At 43.1% G+C, this 19,159-nt stretch overlaps 1 protein-coding gene across 5 annotated transcripts in view; it reads right to left on the bottom strand.

The window, feature by feature from the left end:
- Window positions 1–755: 755 nt before the first annotated feature.
- LOC142108527 (uncharacterized) overlaps window positions 756–19,159 on the bottom strand; it is a 61,392-nt gene continuing 42,988 nt past the window's right edge. For 3 of the 5 annotated variants that reach the window (XM_075192251.1, XM_075192253.1, XM_075192254.1), the window contains 10 exons: window positions 13,979–14,128; window positions 13,344–13,445; window positions 10,333–10,446; window positions 8,158–8,271; window positions 5,978–6,079; window positions 4,435–4,548; window positions 3,819–3,932; window positions 2,731–2,844; window positions 2,017–2,183; window positions 756–1,382 (listed from right to left, as the gene is read on the bottom strand). In XM_075192251.1, the coding sequence (XP_075048352.1) occupies window positions 2,029–2,183; window positions 2,731–2,844; window positions 3,819–3,932; window positions 4,435–4,548; window positions 5,978–6,079; window positions 8,158–8,271; window positions 10,333–10,446; window positions 13,344–13,445; window positions 13,979–14,128 (1,079 nt within the window). In that variant the 3' untranslated portion in view covers window positions 756–1,382; window positions 2,017–2,028. The remainder of the gene's footprint in view (window positions 1,383–2,016; window positions 2,184–2,730; window positions 2,845–3,818; window positions 3,933–4,434; window positions 4,549–5,977; window positions 6,080–8,157; window positions 8,272–10,332; window positions 10,447–13,343; window positions 13,446–13,978; window positions 14,129–19,159) is intronic. The other 2 variants (XM_075192252.1, XM_075192255.1) reach the window with 2 other exon arrangements.

Genomic DNA, 19,159 nt, shown 5'->3' with positions numbered 1-19,159 from the left:
GCTCCAGTCTTGGCGTTATGAGAACACACACTCTGTGTGTATAAATATCATTGATGTACAGTTCATCGTTATTTTTTCCATTATTATTTTTTCCATTTTTGCCAGTACTGTAAAGAGACCTGATATCCATGTGACTTCATGCATTAGGGATTTTGCAACCAACTACATGTAGATTGATATTAATATTTCTGTTACATTATACAGTGATACACCATCTGAAGCTATTATATGGTTAACTGTTGTATTATATGGTTCTATATTATTTAATATCAGCTTGACTATTCATCTTATTCTGCTCTATTATCACCTTGCGAGGGCAGTCGGCACTTATTTGTTAAATGGTGAGTAACTTGAATATGATTCTGGATGACCCAGGGAGCCAGTGTAGGGATTTGCAAAGTGGTGCAGCAGATGTGGAGCGGTGAGAGAGGAAGATCAGTCAGATAATAGGAGGTTGCAATAGTCAAGACAGGAAATGATGAGAGAATGGATAAGAGTTTTGACAGCATGTGGAGAAAGAAAAGGACGTATTCTGTCTATTTTTTAAGGTGGAGACAACAGGACCGGGAGAAAGACTGGATGTGAGGAATAAAGCAGAGGGCAGAGTCCAGTGTGACACTTGTGCCAGACTATAATGGAAGCTCTTAGCAGAGCAGGAAAAACTACAACAACAAAGGCTTCCTAACTGCATTACAGTCCAAACTAGCTGCCAATATAAACAAGTATATAACAACAAGTAAAGACGCTCACTCGCATTGTCTTTAAATCAAAAAATGAAGTTTATTTCACAACAAGCTGTGTCTATATCTCACTTGCATGGCTCAGTTCGTTCTCACTCTCCATAACAAAACAGTAAAACTCACCGTCACGTTATAATATGACAAACGGATGCTGGACACTGCTTGAACAAAGGGTGGTGACGCTACCCGGGAAAACAACGGACAGAATAATTGGCAAATAAGAAAGCTATATTTCAAAACTGAAAACTATACAACAGAATAAAAGTAACGTTTTAAAAATGATATACAAGTAACCTGTCTGAAATATGAATTAATTCTAACTTAAAATAGACTCATTAACATGGTGCAATCTGCAGACCTGCGCTGTAACCAATAGGAACCAGATTCTCACATTCTAGTGACCTTTAGAGAGTGAACATCTGATTGGTTGCCATGGGTAACAGCACCTCTGAGCACATGACCTTGAGTTTTATAATGAGCCCATTATGAGTGTAGCCACCAGTAGTTTCAGTAGTTTTCCACTAGACTATGACCGCAGTGTAACACGGGTCACAAGGCCAGAACCTGCTCAGGATCTGCCAATATCTTGTCTTCTGTCTCCTGGTTTCAGCTATGTACCCCACAGCAGCAGAAGGTGGGCTCCTAAATAAAGAAGAAAGGTTTGTTTAAGACATATCAGACCACTTTGTAATTTTCTCTATATTGTTTTTTAAAAAAACCAGCACATTTTTAGGCACTGGTTACCAGGGTCGGAAGCTATTATGGTGCAGATTCTCCAACACTGGTTACCAGGGTCGGAAGCTATTATGGTGCAGATTCTCCAACACTGGTTACCAGGGTCGGAAGCTATTATGGTGCAGATTCTCCAACACTGGTTACCAGGGTCGGAAGCTATTATGGTGCAGATTCTCCAACACTGGTTACCAGGGTCGGAAGCTATTATGGCGCAGATTCTCCAACACTGGTTACCAGGGTCGGAAGCTATTATGGTGCAGATTCTCCAACACTGGTTACCGGGGTCGGAAGCTATTATGGTGCAGATTCTCCAACATTGGTTACCAGGGTCGGAAGCTATTATGGTGCAGATTCTCCAACACTGGTTACCGGGGTCGGCAGTTATTATGGCACAGATTCTTTGACAATGCCAGGCTTTGCAAGTCAGAGTAATGGTTTCAGAAAATCAAAGAAAGTAAGCAGTAATTATGTGTCATATATAGCAGCCTAAACTGTATTTACAAAAAATTAAAAAATGTTCAAAACCCCCCCCAATAATTACCTTTTTCTAACACTACATGTGGTAGCCTGGCGATAAATCTCTCATGTTGTCGGCAAAGCCTCTGGGCGAGAAGGAGCCACCTCTTGGCGGACCCTGGCCGGACCACTGGCCATGACGCATGTCAGATGAGGGCCCAAAGGAATCTGGATGCTGATGGCTCCGGGGATCTATAAAGTAATATGTAGTAACAGGATACAGTCACATTTACATCATAGGATACCTATTTTCTCTGTGATCTACCTGCCAACTTTCCAATACATGAGGTCATGCCCCTGTTGAAACAGTCCACAGCTCGGAGTTGCCCAATCACATTTGTAATGAACACAACTTTTTAACGGCAGAAAACTGGGACTGTCCAGTGAGAAACAGAACTGTTGAGTGGTACGTTGTTATACAAAGCATGTATCAGTGATCTCAGGTGCTCATCCCTTTCCCAAAAGAGCTTTGGTTATTAAACTGGGACTACATATAAGGTGGAAATCCTATCAAATGACAGTATGTATTGGTATACATACACAAACATAAACAGGTTCTAGAAACAGGCAGTGAATATATAAGTCTTGTTGGACGAGTGTTGCCCAAGGTGAAACACTGAATACAGGAGCACTGCTAATGGGATATTTAAGCTAGTGACGTTGCAGTTAATATTTATGGCATTACACTACAGGTCAATGGAAATGTTTTAAGCATTTAAGCACAAAACTGTATAAATACCCAGAGAATTATCTACTCCTGGCCCAAATGAAGATCTTGGCTCACTGTATGGTCCTCTGTCATCAAACCGGGAGTCAGGAAAATGTTGGTTTTGGTTGTACATGTCATCCTCTTCTGTGAACACAGAGGTGAGCAGTAATCTAACAAACGTCAGCAAATATATGGTAAACATCCTGAAAACGTGAAACGAGTGTTTCAGTGGATTGCGGCAGGAGTGAGAGAGCGCTGTCATGTTATGGGAGTGCAGATGTCTATACTGCAGTAATCTATTGGGGTCAGCAGTACAAGCATGAAACCCTCGCTGGACGGTGACGAGCCCGACACTACACAGGCCAAGCCGCGGAGAATGCTTTAATGTGAGCTGCTGTGACATCACTAGCCCTGCTCCTATGCATGATTCTACTCATTTACAGTGTATTTTTTTTTCCCCCAGAACAAGTTTGCAAGCCTGTCATTCACGCTCTGCCTGTTCAGTTAGAGAAGCACCTCCCTCTAATCTTCTGAAGTGTACGTGTACGTCTAGTTAAAGTATAAGCACTCCAGTTCTCTCAGGTGTATAGAGCAGGGTCACAGCCCATATAGAATTTATTGTTTAAAATAAAGACACAGGGACTTGCAGGAGAGGACATGGGTGTGACTATAGAAAAACAACCAGTGCATTAGATTATTAAACACAGCACAGAATATTTCAGCTTAATAAACTCCTGCAAGTCCTAGTTTCTCCCATATTCAAAGCTGGAGGAGCTATTACAACATGTAGCCAGGATGATAAGAGTAGGGATATGTTCTCTAGACGCAGGAAGATTGTGGCATTACCACTACAGGAGACAAAGGTCCTACATCAAAATCCCGCTAGTGACCGCACCTCTTACTTCCATTGCATGTAATGGACAAGATAATCCGCCTTCTTTCACCATGTAGCTGGCAATTACCCCTACATCACCCAAGTATAAAACATTAAAAAAATAGCTCCTCTAATGAAACGGGGTAGGGGAATGCACAGACAATTCTCTATAATGAAAGGAGAGCATACACAGAACATAACGCTACAGTACCACAGCTGGAGATACTAATATAGGTGATATTACCATCACGTCTGCCTGCTCCTAGCCCGCCAGCTTGTCTTGACTCATTGAAGGATCCTTTGTTGTCAAACTGGGATCCAGGAACCCACTGGCTTTGGTTATAGCGAGGTTCAGGTTCTGTTAAGTAAAACGTGTCATTCTCTTAGGGAAAAAAAATACTTAAAATATATAAAATCATTTTCATGAAGGTTTACAGCTCCAAGAGTTTTGTTTGACGAAAGGTTAGGGGCATATTCATCATCATCATTTATATAGCGCCACCAATTCCGCAGCGCTGTACAGAGAACTCACTCACATCAGTCCCTGCCCCATTGGAGCTTACAGTCTAAATTCCCTAACACACACACACATACCCACACACACACACACACACACACACACACTAGGGTCAATTTTGATAGCAGCCAATTAACCTACCAGTATGTTTTTGGAGTTTTGGGAGGAAACCGGAGCACCCGGAGGAAACCCACGCAAACACAAGGTGTCCCCCGGATGGCTTATGGAGAAACACATTTATTGACAATTACTTTGAGATATGTTGTGAGATACACACAAGACCCAATGCATCCCCCCTTTCTTAATTCAAAGGAACCCTCAGGGGTAAAAATTACAAATATACCTTCAAGCCAACGTGTTTCTGGTTCAAAGGGGGATCTTGGTCCATCCGTGGATCCTCCATTACCAAACTTGGATCTGGGTAACCACAGATGCAGCTTGTAAGAAGTGTCATATTCTGTAAAATGAACAATTATTTACTTTTCTCCAAGACAACAGTAAGAGATAAACACAATTAACAGTCGTCAACCCCACGGTTACAAACACCAGCATATTCAGGACGTTTCCAATAGAACGCTTTGTACAATTAGAGAATTTTATAATTAAATATGACTTCACTCATACCGGGGCCTTTCTGGAGAGGCATTGGTTTCATTCCTGCTTTAATTCCCAACGTTATTTCGTTCATTACATTCAAAACAGCATGGAACCCAGAGGGAACATAGTTGGCAAATATCATCCTTTATCTTTAACTCTGGTCTCAATATAAGTTCCAAATACCAGCCATTCCCAATGTTTCCCAAAAAGTTTAGATCGTCTTTCAAAAGTAGTAGAGGGCAACGTGATCCTAGCAGGTAACTTCAATATCACTCTCGACCCAAAGCTTGACCGATCTCCCCTCCACGTCGGACCTGTAAGCTTCTACTCTCCCTCGTCTTGAATTCCAGATTCTGTCCTTTGGGGCTTTGATAGAAAACTACTGAGGTTCCCAAACAACCAACAGAGCTTGAGTTTTTGCCGGTAAATTTAAAGCACCCAAGCTTCTGTCACCACACAAATGTTTGCTACCTCCACTAAACACTACCTGCAATCCTCCTCGTCTAAAGTCCTCCCAGAGAGAAATCCTTATCTCTGAGGTCTCTTCAAAACAGGTTACACACGCCATCAAAGCATTGACAACCTCCTGGGTACCTGGTCCATATTGACTTACAATTTTGACAAACGCCTTCTCCTCTATCTGTACATTGATTTTTGCTAACGCTTTCAGCCAGGCTGGGCGCACACAGACACTGGTGATGTCCCAATATACACCATCATGGGCAAGGAAATCGATGTTTACCACCACTTCCTTCCTACCGAAAATTGCCTCAATAGAGGAAACAATGTGTATACAATAAAACTTTGTCAAAACGTGCAAGGAAGGTGTGGAAGACATCAACATTGGGCCTCCCAACCTTTAAAAGCACCACAACTTATCCCTAATCTCCGTAAGTACAAAAAATGAGTCCAAAAGGTCTACTACACGGGGGAGCACTGCACAGGACACATTCATAGCACCCAAATCCCCCTTGGGTGGAAAAGGAGAACAATGGGGGATGCTCTACAGCAGACTGCACATCTAGCAGTGGGCCACAAGGGGCAGAAGAACCCTGACATCTCTCGGACCCTTCGAACCCTGTGTGAGAAGGACAGGCAGCAACGTGATTGACCACAGTGTCTCCCCTGAACTTCCATGAAACAAGTGTCAGAAGACTACCCGGAAGATAAGAAAACAGAAGATACAACAGTGGCTCTAATCTTCTTGTTGAGGGAACCTGAAGCTCCTTGGCTGAAGGAGGGGTTAAGTGGACGGTAATTTCACACCCTCTCGCTATGCTAGAGAATACCTTGAAATCTGTCTGTTTCGGGCCTGAAGGGTGGTCTTGGCTCATGGTCATCAAGCCGAGAGGCAGCAAATTGAAGATTTCGGCTGGGACGAGCATCAAAATCTGTAAAGGTAAATGACAGTTTCATTAAAAGGCTCGTTTTGTTGAGAAAAAAATTACAATTTTAATTATATTCACCATTCTGACCTCATTGAATGCCCGTAAATTGGCGTATACAGCAGGAATTTTACATGCCGCTGTTACAGCGCCATCGTGTGGTGGAAAAACACTACTGCAGGCTTATGGAGCCTAGTGTTTAAATAAAGCTACATCTGTTTTGAAAACGGTTTTAATTGTATAGACTATGGTGTTAAAAGCGCGTTCCTATTTTTAATACATGTTTATATTTTTGTTGTTCATGTTTGCTTGCTTGGATATGTCCATTCATGCAACTAGACCTATAAATTGTCATAGAAAATATTATATTTACCAGGAAATAACTTTTATGCAAAGCAACTCCCAGACAAGGTGAAATATTTACTTTCTTTAGTGATCAGAGTTAATATATGCAAATCACAGCCAAAAACATTGGCACCCTTGCAGTTTTTTCTTGTAAGCATGAACAATTTCTTCCAGAAATTTTTTGAAATTAGAAAATATTTTGGCATCCCCATGTGGTTTGCAGTGGAACAAAACACAAAAAGCATTTTTATTATATGCTTATGATATTATATATGCCATTTATGTATTCCACACAAAAATCATTAAAATAGGCTGGACAAAATTATTGACACTTTTTAGAAGTAGATAGATTTCAAGCAAATGATTCTCCTTCACTTTAGAACTGAATTCACCTGTGGTGAGTGGCAGATGCCTGCAATACAAAAGTCACTTGTTAAATGAGCTTGGATAGAGAATAGGACTCATTCTCCTGTCAATGTGTGTACTGCAATGGAGCATAGAGAAAAGAAAGTCAAAGAATTGTCTCAAGAGATCAGACAGAAGTTTTCCGTCAAGCATGGGCAATCTCAAGGCAACAAATCAATCTTCAGAAACTTCGATGTGCCTGCATCCACCGTACATAATATTATTAGGAAGTTAAGGCCCATAGCTCGGTAGCCAACTTCCCTGGAAAGAGAAAACCTGATTGAAGACTGCAGGGCAGGATTGTTCGATTGGTGGAGAAAGGGCTTTGATCAAGCTGACCTTCACGAACAAGGTACACACAGGTTCAACTCGCACCATCTGTCGCCAAGTCAATGTAAGGGGGTTATTTGGTAAGAAGCCCAGAAGAGTCCTACTTCTGCGAGAGAGACATAAGAAAGCCCAACTGCAGTTTGCCAAAACACATCTGAACAAGTAAAATTCCTATTGGGGGGAACGTCCAGTGGACAGATGAGACCAAATTAGAGCTTTTCGGTAAAACACATCACCACTATGTTTTCAGATAGCAAAATAAAAGAAACCCTTCCCTACAGTCAAACGGAGGTTCAGTGATGCTTTGGGGTTGCTGCATTTGGCACCTGGTGTCTTGAACGTGTGCACAGCATCATGACATTTGAAATTAGTAGGCCTTTTTCGAGCATGATGTTGAACCCAGTGTCCGAAAGCTGGGTCTCCGTCAAAGGTCTTGGGTCTTCCAGCAGGACAATGATCCCAAAAGCACTTTGGACAGCACCCGGGAATGGTTCAAGACAAGGATACTGGATTGTTCTGTAGTAAGCAGCAATGAGTCCAGATCGAAATCCCATGGACCACCTGTGGAGAGGTGCGAGAACAGCAGCTGGGAGACGGAACCTTCACATCTAGGAGAACCTGAGCAGTTTGCACAAGAAGCGTGGACCAAGCTGCCAGTAGAGGGCTCCAGGAAGCTCATCCATGGCTATAGAAAGCGGACAATTGTAGTTATTTTGGCCAAAGGAGGTCATACCAAATATTAAGTCTAGGGTGTCAATAATTTTGTCAATGGCATTGTTTTATTTTGTTTCCTGATTTAGTATCAAATTCCAAACAAAAAAACAAAGGTTCAGAATATTAATAGAAAGAATTGGGGAGACCAAATATTGTTGTTAATTTCACTTTAACTTTAGAGGAAATATTTGAATTATTTTTAAAACTACAAGATATTTTTGGCCACAACTGTATATATATTGTTAATAAAATGTATAAATGTTTCATACAAATGTCCCATTGCTAAATACCTCCGGGTCTGTTTGCTCCAGAACCAAATGGCTGCCTAGGCTCGTTGTACGGACCTTGTCTATCCATCGGGGGTCCAAAATACTGCTGATTTTGATCAGACAGGGGTGTGCGATCTATAAGTAAATAATATATGTATAATTTTCATAGCTCTTTAAAAATAAATGTTATGGAACAATAATAATAATAGTTATACATTTATAATAGAATAAGCTTCATAAATTTAGCCATCTTCTCCAGAAAGGTTTACATTTATTTACACTTTTTGTTGTTGAAAATCTGCTTCATTGAGTTTTTTTCAAAACAGGGCAACAGAATAAAACAAAGAACAAACCCAGACCATCAAGGTATTACTAAATGGCAGGGTACGAACGCATGTAACAGTATTATCTGTGGGTGCAGTGTTTTAAGCATTTGAGGAGAAAACACAGCACCAAAGTCTAAATAACTAAGATGATTTCATGACTGGCCCCATCTTTTCCATCCATGAAAGTCTATACAGTTAGAATTTTGTTAACATCAGTTATAACAAATCTGTGAACAAATAAAAGAGTATATAAACGAGTTAATAAATAAAATACAAATCAGAGGTAGCCCATCTGGAAGACACCGTAACAAAATCTAATTGGTAATACTTGCAATTACAGTTTTTTGGGGTACAATCTGAGGAGGGGGGGGGTCCTTTTGTCAAAATACACCATTAGTCACCAGAGTCGTTAAGGAGAACAAAGCATAAAAAAGAAGTAACCCTGCACCTGGGCAGAACCATGTTACTTTGGAGGGGAGGTAAATGTAAAATGTGGGGACAGATTTATAGTTGGGGTAGGGCATGTCCTAGATCAACTTTAGATTCCAGTGTAAAAAATAAAACTATCAAGTATTTGCTTCCTACATGAAAAAGCAGTCAGTGTTTAGATTATGTACAAAATAATAAACTAATTTGCACCCCTTGCAATGTAACATGGTTTATCCCGGAAAACATTTACTCCTTTTTTGCCTTACTTTCCTTAATGACTCAGGCCCAGAGTCTTTATCAGCTCTGCATTAAGCTCAGTTAGAAATGGGGGTGATGTAACAGTCCAGTTATGAGGAATAGTTTTTTGGGTTTACTGTTAAGAGGAGTTTGATGGCGAGTTGGGGTCTTTCCTTAGTGCAACTGATGAAAGATAATACTTTGTTCCAGAACCTATCAATTTTCCTGCATTCTCAGACATTCCAAAAAAATTAGTTGTTATTTACATATAAGAGATCTTCTCCCTCGCCATGGCCGACTCTAGTGCTGGCATATGCAAATCTAAGATGAATGAGGACAGATACTACGGTATCTTTGGGGAGAAGGAGGAAAAGGTGACTGCAAAAGGAAAAACTTTTATGTGGAGATGGCAAGGCCACTTGTACAGTAAATGTATCCATACTGCAGGAACTAATGCCTACACACAGCGGTGGCAGCCATTTTGTCGACTGACACATATTTAGCCTGTGTTGAACGGTGTTATCGTTGACTGAGGTAAATTTGAGGAAAGGGAGTAAGGAATGAAACAAGGAGAGAGTTTGTTGCCTTAGGACCCTATGGCTAATGGTATATGGGAACTTTGCATGCTCATGTATATTAACCAAGGAAATTCTGAGCTTATGTTGTTTCCCAGCACATAGCAGGAGACATAAATGCTTACTTAGTGACACAACACTGCTATCTCTGTGAACGCTCACCTTGGGAAGGTGACTGACAGAGGTTACAGCTTTATATCAGTGATGGGAACCCCAAAGTACTATTATAGAGAACGAAGGGGGTTTAAAACAGACTGTAAATTGAAATACCCCTTTAATCTAATTCATTAGTCTGCATTACCCAGGCGGCTAATGAGGAAACACATTCATTGGCAATTCCTGTGAGATATCTTGCCGATGTAACAGAAGTATATAGGAAGGTACTTGTAGGCTGCCCTCCCCTTCGATCTTTTTTCTGTCTTTCCTAATTCTATCAGGAGAGGCGAATACTGGCAGGAACACTCGGAGAAGAAATCGGAGAGAACGAAATGCGTTTTTTTTTATCAATAGATACCAATGTCGACAAGATCAGACAGGTACAAAAGGCGTTTCTTGCCTATAGAACAGATAAAACCCAACGCATTTCTCTTTTTAATACAGATAACAGTGGTAAAACAACATGAAAATACCTTCAAACCGGCCGGGTCCTTGTTTAAAGAGTGGCCTAGGTCCATCAACAGGTCCACCACCACCAAACTGGGAGTCGGGTAACCACTGATTTTGGTTGTAACGATTGTCATATTCTGTAAATGAATGTACATATTTTTACTTCGCTCTAAGCAAATCATGACAGATACAAACTTTTATAAGGAACCAAATACAGCATGGGAAAATATACATGCCAGTAAAACATATATAAATATATATGTAACATGATTTAATAAATTACTGATAAATATTTTGTATAGTACTATGGGGGACACACACTGACATTGGTGGTTAAGCACCAGCCACAGGACTCTTGGTCAAAACAGGAAAGTCCCCTCCTAGTCCTACTCGGCCCCCCACCTCCAGCTAGGGAACTCTGTTTTCATATAACAAGAAAAATAGGATAAGCACAAGAAAAAAGAAAAAAACATTAAAATGTACTGAAAACGAAAAACATACTTAAACAGAATCCACAATGTACAGGACCCATGCCAGGATGGGAAAGTCTGTGTTGCTAGATTGGCCTTGAAGAACATGATTTATTGGTAAAGAGAAAGCCCATATTGTCTCTCAGCCAGGTGGGACACAAAGAGAATAGTCAGATGTCCCAAAGATGGGGAAGCAACAACCAAAGCCCCTCTTACCAAAGCCTAACTCGGCAGAGGAGACCATGGGCACCCAATAGAATGTTGCAAAGGTGCGCAAGGAAGAGCATGTGGCTGCCTTCTACAATGTCTCTGCTCAGACGTTCAAGCCCAGAAAGGATGTAAGGTATGCATACAGTGTGTCTTCACCCCGAGTTGTCTCTCACACCCACGAGAAATGGACTGAGATGTGGCCACCTTGCCTTTCCCTGACCTTCCCAAAAGCACCAGAAGCAATTTAGAAGACTGATCCTTAGATCCTCCAGGTAAGGAAAGAAGGCGATTCCTACGCAAAAGGTGGGCCATGAAAGTGGCCATCATATCTGTGACCAGCCTGGATGCCCAAATAGAGGAGATTTAAATTGGTTCTTCCTGAACGCAAACCATAGACACATCTAGCAACCCTCCCACTATGTGGCGTTAGGAATGCCTGAATGCAATGGAGGACACAAAGTAACCAGACCAAGTTGCTTGGCCAACTGACTTCGTTTTTCCGCTTGAGAAAGATACTGACTGTTCTTTTAGGTCTAATACAAGATGAAAGGACCTGTGTTTCTTGGGCACGTCCGTGAAATGAAGAAACAAAAGCAGGGGGATTCTTGAATGCCAAGAGATACTCCATAGAAACGACAGCCACATTTCAGCAATCCACTTCAGAGCTTTCCCAAATATTCTGTGAAATCCCTGCAACTGTTCGCTGACTGGTGTCAGAGGGGAGCTTTTTAAGTTGGCAGCATTGGAACCCTCTTCTCTTTCCCAAATCAAGGGGATTTCTATTTTGCTTGTGGTGCTCTTGCCTGAGAGGGCTACGCAGAGCTACAAAAACATTAGGGAGAGGAAGTTAGCGTGACGTCCCTTAGAAGCTTCGCATAGTGGCATTCCGCTGCAATGTGCTTGTTGAAATCTATGTTTATTTTGTGCATGTTGCAAGCAAGAGTTCTGTGGCAGAAAAATGCTTTTCAAGATTCTTTATTGTCAACCATAACACAAAAGGGTTCTAGAAATTTACAGGAATATATACCGCTAGGTCACCGCACACCCAACCCTGCCTAGAAGGAGCTATAGTTACTGTATACCAATAGCGCTATTCCGGCTGCTGAACCACGGTCTTCTGACTTAATCCAATATCCTCCATCTTTTGGTAGGCCCAAAAAGAAACAGGATCCACTGAAACTTCCAAGGTCCAGTAACTGGCACAATCAACTGACCATTCCACTATACTAGGAACCATAACTCCTACTCCTAGTCAGAACTGGCTACTGCTTATCGGAGTTGCTGCCCTCCTCCCCCAGTTGTCAGGTGACGGTGTGCACCCTACAGTGAGTGGCTCCAGCAGTCTAGATGCACAAGAAGATGAGCACACAATATCCACACATCAAAGGGAACATATGTTACAGTAATCCCCTGGAGAGCCGTGGTCCGACCCGGTTTAACTCTATGTAGTCTTTTCTAGGGAAAGCGGTTCCCGGGACACAAAATGGGCGACTGCTAGCAGAGGAAGTCTTATGCCGCAGTCGGTTGGGACTCCAATAACCACAGGTGTAAATAGTTACTTTTGGGGACTTACTCAGCACTGCACCAGGTGACATATAAGAATTGTGCAAATATGATCTAGAACATGATGGCTAACCTGTGACACTCCAGGTGTTGTGAAACTACAAGTCCCTGCATGCTTTGCCAGCTATCAGCTAGTTATCTACTGACAAAGAATGCTGGGGCTTGTAGTTTCACAACACCTGGAGTGTCACAGGTTAGCCATCACTGATGTAGAAATACCTGGCATACTATACACAATATACGTAATGCAGTGACAATACAAGGGAGAGGTGCCAAGCAGACATAACCTTTATTTTTTATAATGCCCAGCACCATGTGTTCTCACCACACTATCCAAGCCTCTGTTACAATTTTACATGAATGAACACTTATTACCAAATGTAAACACTAATGTTTTTATTGTTATGTGAAAGATCTATTGGACTTCAGTGTGTCACAAGCTGTGCTTTAATTAACTGATACACTTGAAGCTGTGCTTATAATTAAACGTAGCATGCTATCCTTTCTGACAGCAGGTAGTTTGTGCTGTGCATGGTGTTCCTCTGTCTTGCATCACTGGGGGCAGAGCCTGAGTCACTTGCTTACAGTTTCCGCTAACAGAAATGTTTGCAGCTTCTTCGCCTGTTTAACCTTCAGCCACAATCAGATGTGAAGCTGGGGAAGTGGAAATAGGGATTAAGCATCCCAACAACAGCGGTATTTCTTAAGCGGATCGGAAACCGCTCTATTGCAGTGGAAACGTCAGTCAAACAATGGCAACGGCTCAGGTTAGAACCATGCTAGAGAAATACCTGGATATTGGTCTGGGCCTGGTCTCTGCTCATAGAAGGGGTTTTGGTCATCAAGCTGGGAGACAGGAAACCGCTGATTATGGCTGAAACTAGTTTCAGGACCTGCAAGGTAATTGACTGCGTCATTAAACAGATCTTTGATGTACCAGAGAAATAAAAAAAATACAGTGTAAAACTATTTTCACCACGGTAATGACCATGTAGCGCCTTATGCAGTAGGAATTCTACCAGACTCAATTACAGTGCCATCATGTGGGGGATGAACACTACTGCAGGTTGACTGACAAGGCATTAAAAAATACTAGATCTGTATTAAAAATCTCTGCATTCTATTACATGTTGCTTTTTTCATCGTAAAGAAAGAATATGAGCATTTCTCCTCTACAGATGGATATGCGGTAAATAATAATTGGGCTTGCTCAAATACGGAGAGAAACGAGAGATGAAAAAGCTGCAACGTCGTTGGAATGGGCACCAGACAAATGCCACAAAGCTTGGAATGCTTGGAAATGACCATTAATGATCATAGAAAACAAAGCATAATAAAGCAACTCTTATTTTCTATAGTGAGAAGAGTTCATGTATATTTACTAATAAAATAAGTCATTTTAGTATAATGTCCTATGACCAAATACCTGCAGGTCTTACAGCTCCGCGACCACGTCTCTGTTTAGGCTTGTTGAAGGAACTTTGTTGACTTCCTTTACCTCTTTTACCTCTTTTATTTCGTGTATCTGGCGTGGGATTTTGAAACGGATATTTTCGCTTCAAGTAAAATGTGTAAGCTGTAAAGTAATAAAAAGACTTTTACTCACCGTAAAATCGATTTCTCTTACTCCATTGGGGGACACTGCGATACATTGGGGTATAGTAGTGGGACAAAGAGTTTAGGCACTTATCAACTTCTTTGATCTTCACTCTCATCCCCTACTATGCCCCTCTACCTCTGTGGTTACCTCAGTTTTGACTAGCCAAGCGTATGAGAAAAGGGAGCCCTATAGGGCAAGGAATATAAGTATAAAATACACACAAGAGAACTTTTCCAGTACCCGTGAAAGCATGGGTATTGGTGGAAAAAGGTACACTATTCGGAAGTGCCATGGAAATGTCATGGCGTCCGTGAAAAGCGCTTGAGTACAGGGGAACCTGATGGTTTAGCCTGGATGCCATGAGATCGATCACTGGCATGCCCCAACATTCTACTAGGAGGGCAATGACCCGCTTGTTGAGAGACCATTCGCCCGGGTGAACCCTCTGCCTGCTGAGAAAGTTGGCCTCCCAATTCTCCACGCCTGGGATGTAAACGGCCGATATCTGGGGTATGTGGCGCTCCACCCATACCATGATCTTGGCTGTTTCTCGCATTGCCCCTACATTGCGAGTTCCCCCTTGGTTATTTAGGTATGCCACGGCCGTGGCATTGTCCGACTTAATTTGTAAGATGCTTCCCTGCCAGAAATCTCTGAGCTTGCATCAATGTCCTGTACACTGCCCTGAGTTCAAGGACGTTGATCAAGAGTGTGGCCTCTTGGGGGGGGGGGGGGGACCAGAGGCCCTGAAATCTCAGGGACTGTGTTACTCCTCCCCGAGCCTAGCAGACTTGCGTCTGTCACAACTAAGGTCCATGGGCCGGTCTGAACCTTGTCCAGATTTTGTCTGGATAACCACCACGCTAGGGAAAGACGAGTGGGAACTGACAAGCAAATGATCTGTCTGTCTAAATGCTCCTGAGATCCCGACCACTTTTGAAGAATCTTGTGTTGAAGAGGACAAGAATGGAATTGTGCGAAGGACATGGCTTTGAACACTGAAACCATTGTTCCTAAGAGTTTCATGTAGCTGAGGAGAGATACCTCTTTCCGCACAAGTAAGGTTCTGGTTCTGCACAGGAGAGCGAGGATCTTGTTTTTGAGTAGATGGACTCTGTGGGTCACTGTGTCGAACATGAGACCCAGGAAGTGCATGCGCTTAGCCGGAATGCGGGATGATTTCGGTAAATTCAGAATCCTCCCATGAGCTTCCAGAAACTGTATAGTGGTCTGGATGTGACAAGACAAGAGCTATGCCGACAGTGCTTTTAGAAGGATAGAAGGAGATAGTCTAGATAGGGAACTATTGTGACCCCCTTCTGCCGCAGGAGCCCCACCATGATCTTGGTGAACACTCGGGGAGCGGTTGCTAGGCCGAACAGTAGGGCTCTTAACCGGTAATGGGAGTTATCCACCGCAAAGCGGAGGAGGCAATGGTGTCCCCTCCATATAGGAATATGCAGGTATGCATCTTTGTTGTCTACTGAGGCCAGAAACTCCCCCTGCTCCATTCCCAAGATGACAGTCCGAAGGGACTCCATTTTGAACTTGAGCTCTTATCTGCTTGTTCAGAGACTGCAGATATAAAATTGCACGTAATGATCCGTCCTGTTTTGGCACTAGGAAGAGGCTGGAGTAAAACCCCTGACCTCTCTCCTGTGTTGGAACAGGAACAAGAACAACGGCTGCCAGCAAATTCAGAATTGCTTTCTGAAGTGCCTTGCGCATGAGGGGACAAAGGGGGGTTGCTGTGGTGAAGAATCATCGTGGTGGAAACTGAACAAGAGCTATGACATAACCCGGGACACAATTCCTTGTGTCCAAATATCCATGGTGGATGTCCGCCACTGGCTCTGGAAACAAAGAAGGCGTGCCCCCCACCCCTCCACGACAGATTCCCGAGGGGAAGCCTGTCACGATGCGGGCTTATCGGCCAGTCTTAAGGCCCCTCATCCACCAGCACCCCTGCCTCTGCTATAACTTCCGCTAGGGGCAGAGGACTGGCCTCTCGACGGGGTGCCTCGGCTTCGGCCAAAGGAACGAAAGTACTGAAAACGTCCCTGTCGAGGTCTACTGGAACCCATGGGGAGAGCGTTGCTCTTTCCTCCTGTGGCCACCTGAATGACCTTCTCTAACTCTGATCCAAAGAGAGTTACTTCATCTAAAGGCAAACCCTCAAGAGCTCGCTTTGAATCAGCATCTGCTGTCCAAGAGCGTAACCATAAGGTACGACGAGTAGCGATAATGAGGGCAGAGAATCTGGCATGACAGACACAACATCCATTGCTGCCTGGCTTACAAAATCAGAAGTGACAAGGAAATGTTCGGCTAAAGAAAGAATTTCTGCGTGTGGGGCATCTTCTTGGATACCCTTAACCAGCAGTCCTGCCCAATGCTGTATAGCTTTGTTAGCCCAGGCAACCGCCACAGTGGGTCAAATCATACAGCCTTCCGCAACGTAAGCTGAACGGAGGGCCTGATCGCACTTCTTATCAGTGGGATCCCTTAGTGCAACCCGCTCTTGAGTCGGAATAGTCGAAGAGGAAGACAACCGTGCCACGGGGGTGTCCACTCTATGGGAATCTTCCCATTTGAAGGAGTCTTCTGGCGGAAGCAGGTAAAAAGATCTAAATTTACCCAGCATCATAAACTGCTTATTTGGCCTCTGCCATGCGTCAGATACCATCTCATCATTTGAGGGGATGAAGGAAAAGCAGCCACCTGCGCCTTAGTCTTTTTAAAAAGGGAGAACCCTGAAGGGGCCGTGGGTTCGGGTTCAGCAAACCCTAGAGAACGTCCAATACCCAGAATAAGGTTATCTACATTCTGGACAGGACAAGAATCTACTGAGCTAATTGAGTAATCCTCCTGCAGATGAAACTCTGACCATTCCTCAGAAGAGGAAGATGAGGTAGAGTCTTGACCGCGGCCCTGAGATGCATCAGAGATGATTTTCTTGGCCCTGTGTGAAGCTGTAAGCAGGCGTTCCTCTTCCTTCCTGAACTGATTGTGAAGATGTGCCTGCGCCCGCTAGTGAATGTGTAGAAGTGTGAGAAACAGAAACCTCATGCACCTCTACGGATCACATCATCGCCCGGGTGAGCTCCACCATGGGTGTTGTCAGTGACTTAGCCCAAGCCGGCTCTTCCATGACTGCCCTCCCCTGCGCTGGAGCGCGTCGCTCTTGGATTTCAGCCTCATGCCATGCAGCGAGCATCCTGGTTAGGCTGTCCAACAGATAATTTTGCATTACATTTGGCACAGGTATAATGCAGTGCAGACATAGCAGAGGATCCCTTGCCTTTGGATGTCCCCTTCTCAGACATATTTAAAATATATACAGGTTAAATACAATATACACTGTAGAAGACTGTATTCTATCGTTTAGAAAAGTCTGAGAACTAAGGTCTGACTACAAACAAAAAACGGATTTTACCAGGTTTCTATACCAGGTAAATCCTAGAAAATAAACCAATCCTAAGACACTGCACAATAGTACTGATTGTGTAAGCAGCCTAGTAAAGTAAGACAATCGCTTGTTAACGATTACAATAAGAGTTCAACAATACCAGTAGAGGAGAGGCAGAGCAGTGTGCAGCCCGATGTCCGAGTTCCACAATGAAAGATGGCCACTTCCACGCCAAGAAGAAGGGAAGACGTCCTTCCTAGGGCCCTCCCTAGAAATGGCTGGCTGCCTTAAATGGCTGATGCCTTTGTCTGGCAATCAGCGTGCGATAATATGGCTGCAGATATCCACGCTATGGTGCCCAGGTGCGTGTGCGCAGCAACTGAATCGCCTCCTATTGAGCGCGATCGTTGGCTCCGTTCCCCCACTGCTCGTGTCTAGGAGGTGGATATCTGCTGCCGGCAAGTAGAGCGGGCGGGAAGGAGAGGCTCCCCCAGAAGAGAACTGACCCCTAGCCTATAGAGGGTCTTAGCTTAATTAAATCTATGGCCCCGATAGCGCGTCTCTAGGGGGATTGCCGACAGAGGTGCCAGGAAGGGAGACTGAGCTGTCTCTAACCTGTGCCGGGACCCAGAGTGAACAGAGCTGAAGTCCTATTCACTCATCTGGATCTTGAGATCGAGTCCAGCGATGCACCTAAATGGAAAATAAAATAAAAACATGAAAAATAATCTAACACTAATACAAGTATTGGCAGGAGCCTATACCAAAGTGACCTTTCTCCTAAGGCACTTAAAAAAAAAAAACCTGAGGTATCCACAGGAGAGGAGGGGCATAGTAGGGGAGGAGAGTGAAGATCAAAGAACTTGATAAGTGCCTAAACTCTTAGTCGCACTACTACACCCCAATGTATCGCAGTGTCCCCCAATGGTAGGAAAGAGAAATACAGATTACTTTACAGACTGCACGTCGCTTCAAAAACAAATTATATTATATAGAGATTTTCATAGTTTCTCCAAAAATAAATGACGTAATGGAATAATAATCACACATTTATAATAAAATAATAATCAGCTTAGTCATTTTTCTCCAAAAGTGTTTACAGTTCCATTTATTTATATTTGTATATTTTGTCGCCTCTCTCCACTACGGGGTCAGTGACACTATACATACGAGTGGGAGATGAAAGACGGCAGCTGGTAATGTATCTTTGGAGACAGGATGTCATTGAGGAGAGCTACCGGCCATAATAGGACCTGTTATTACTCTGGGGCTCCACATTCCATTACGGAATAGTGCTCTAAATAATCCATGATAGCCCTTACAATGGGTAAGTACCCTTCTAGTTTAGTAGAGACAGGTTAAGTAAAAACGTCTCCAAAAAAGAAAATATTCCTTTGACCAGGCTGTAAGCTTCTTACAGCCTCGGGTGGCCAACATATTGTACAACAAAAGACCTCTTCAGATTTCGGTTTACCCCAAACTCTAATATGTTGTACTTTGCTTTCCTTCCAGAGGCTCCACAAGGGTAGTGAAAGGGTATTACCAACAGACAACTAACTACAGGCGTAATAAAATAAACAATAAAGCAATCCTAAATT

This window comes from Mixophyes fleayi, chromosome 12 (genome assembly GCF_038048845.1).
Source record: "Mixophyes fleayi isolate aMixFle1 chromosome 12, aMixFle1.hap1, whole genome shotgun sequence".
Taxonomy (NCBI): domain Eukaryota; kingdom Metazoa; phylum Chordata; class Amphibia; order Anura; family Limnodynastidae; genus Mixophyes; species Mixophyes fleayi.
The sequence above is the reverse complement of the archived record's forward strand: the minus strand, read 5'-3'. Positions and strand labels throughout refer to the sequence as shown.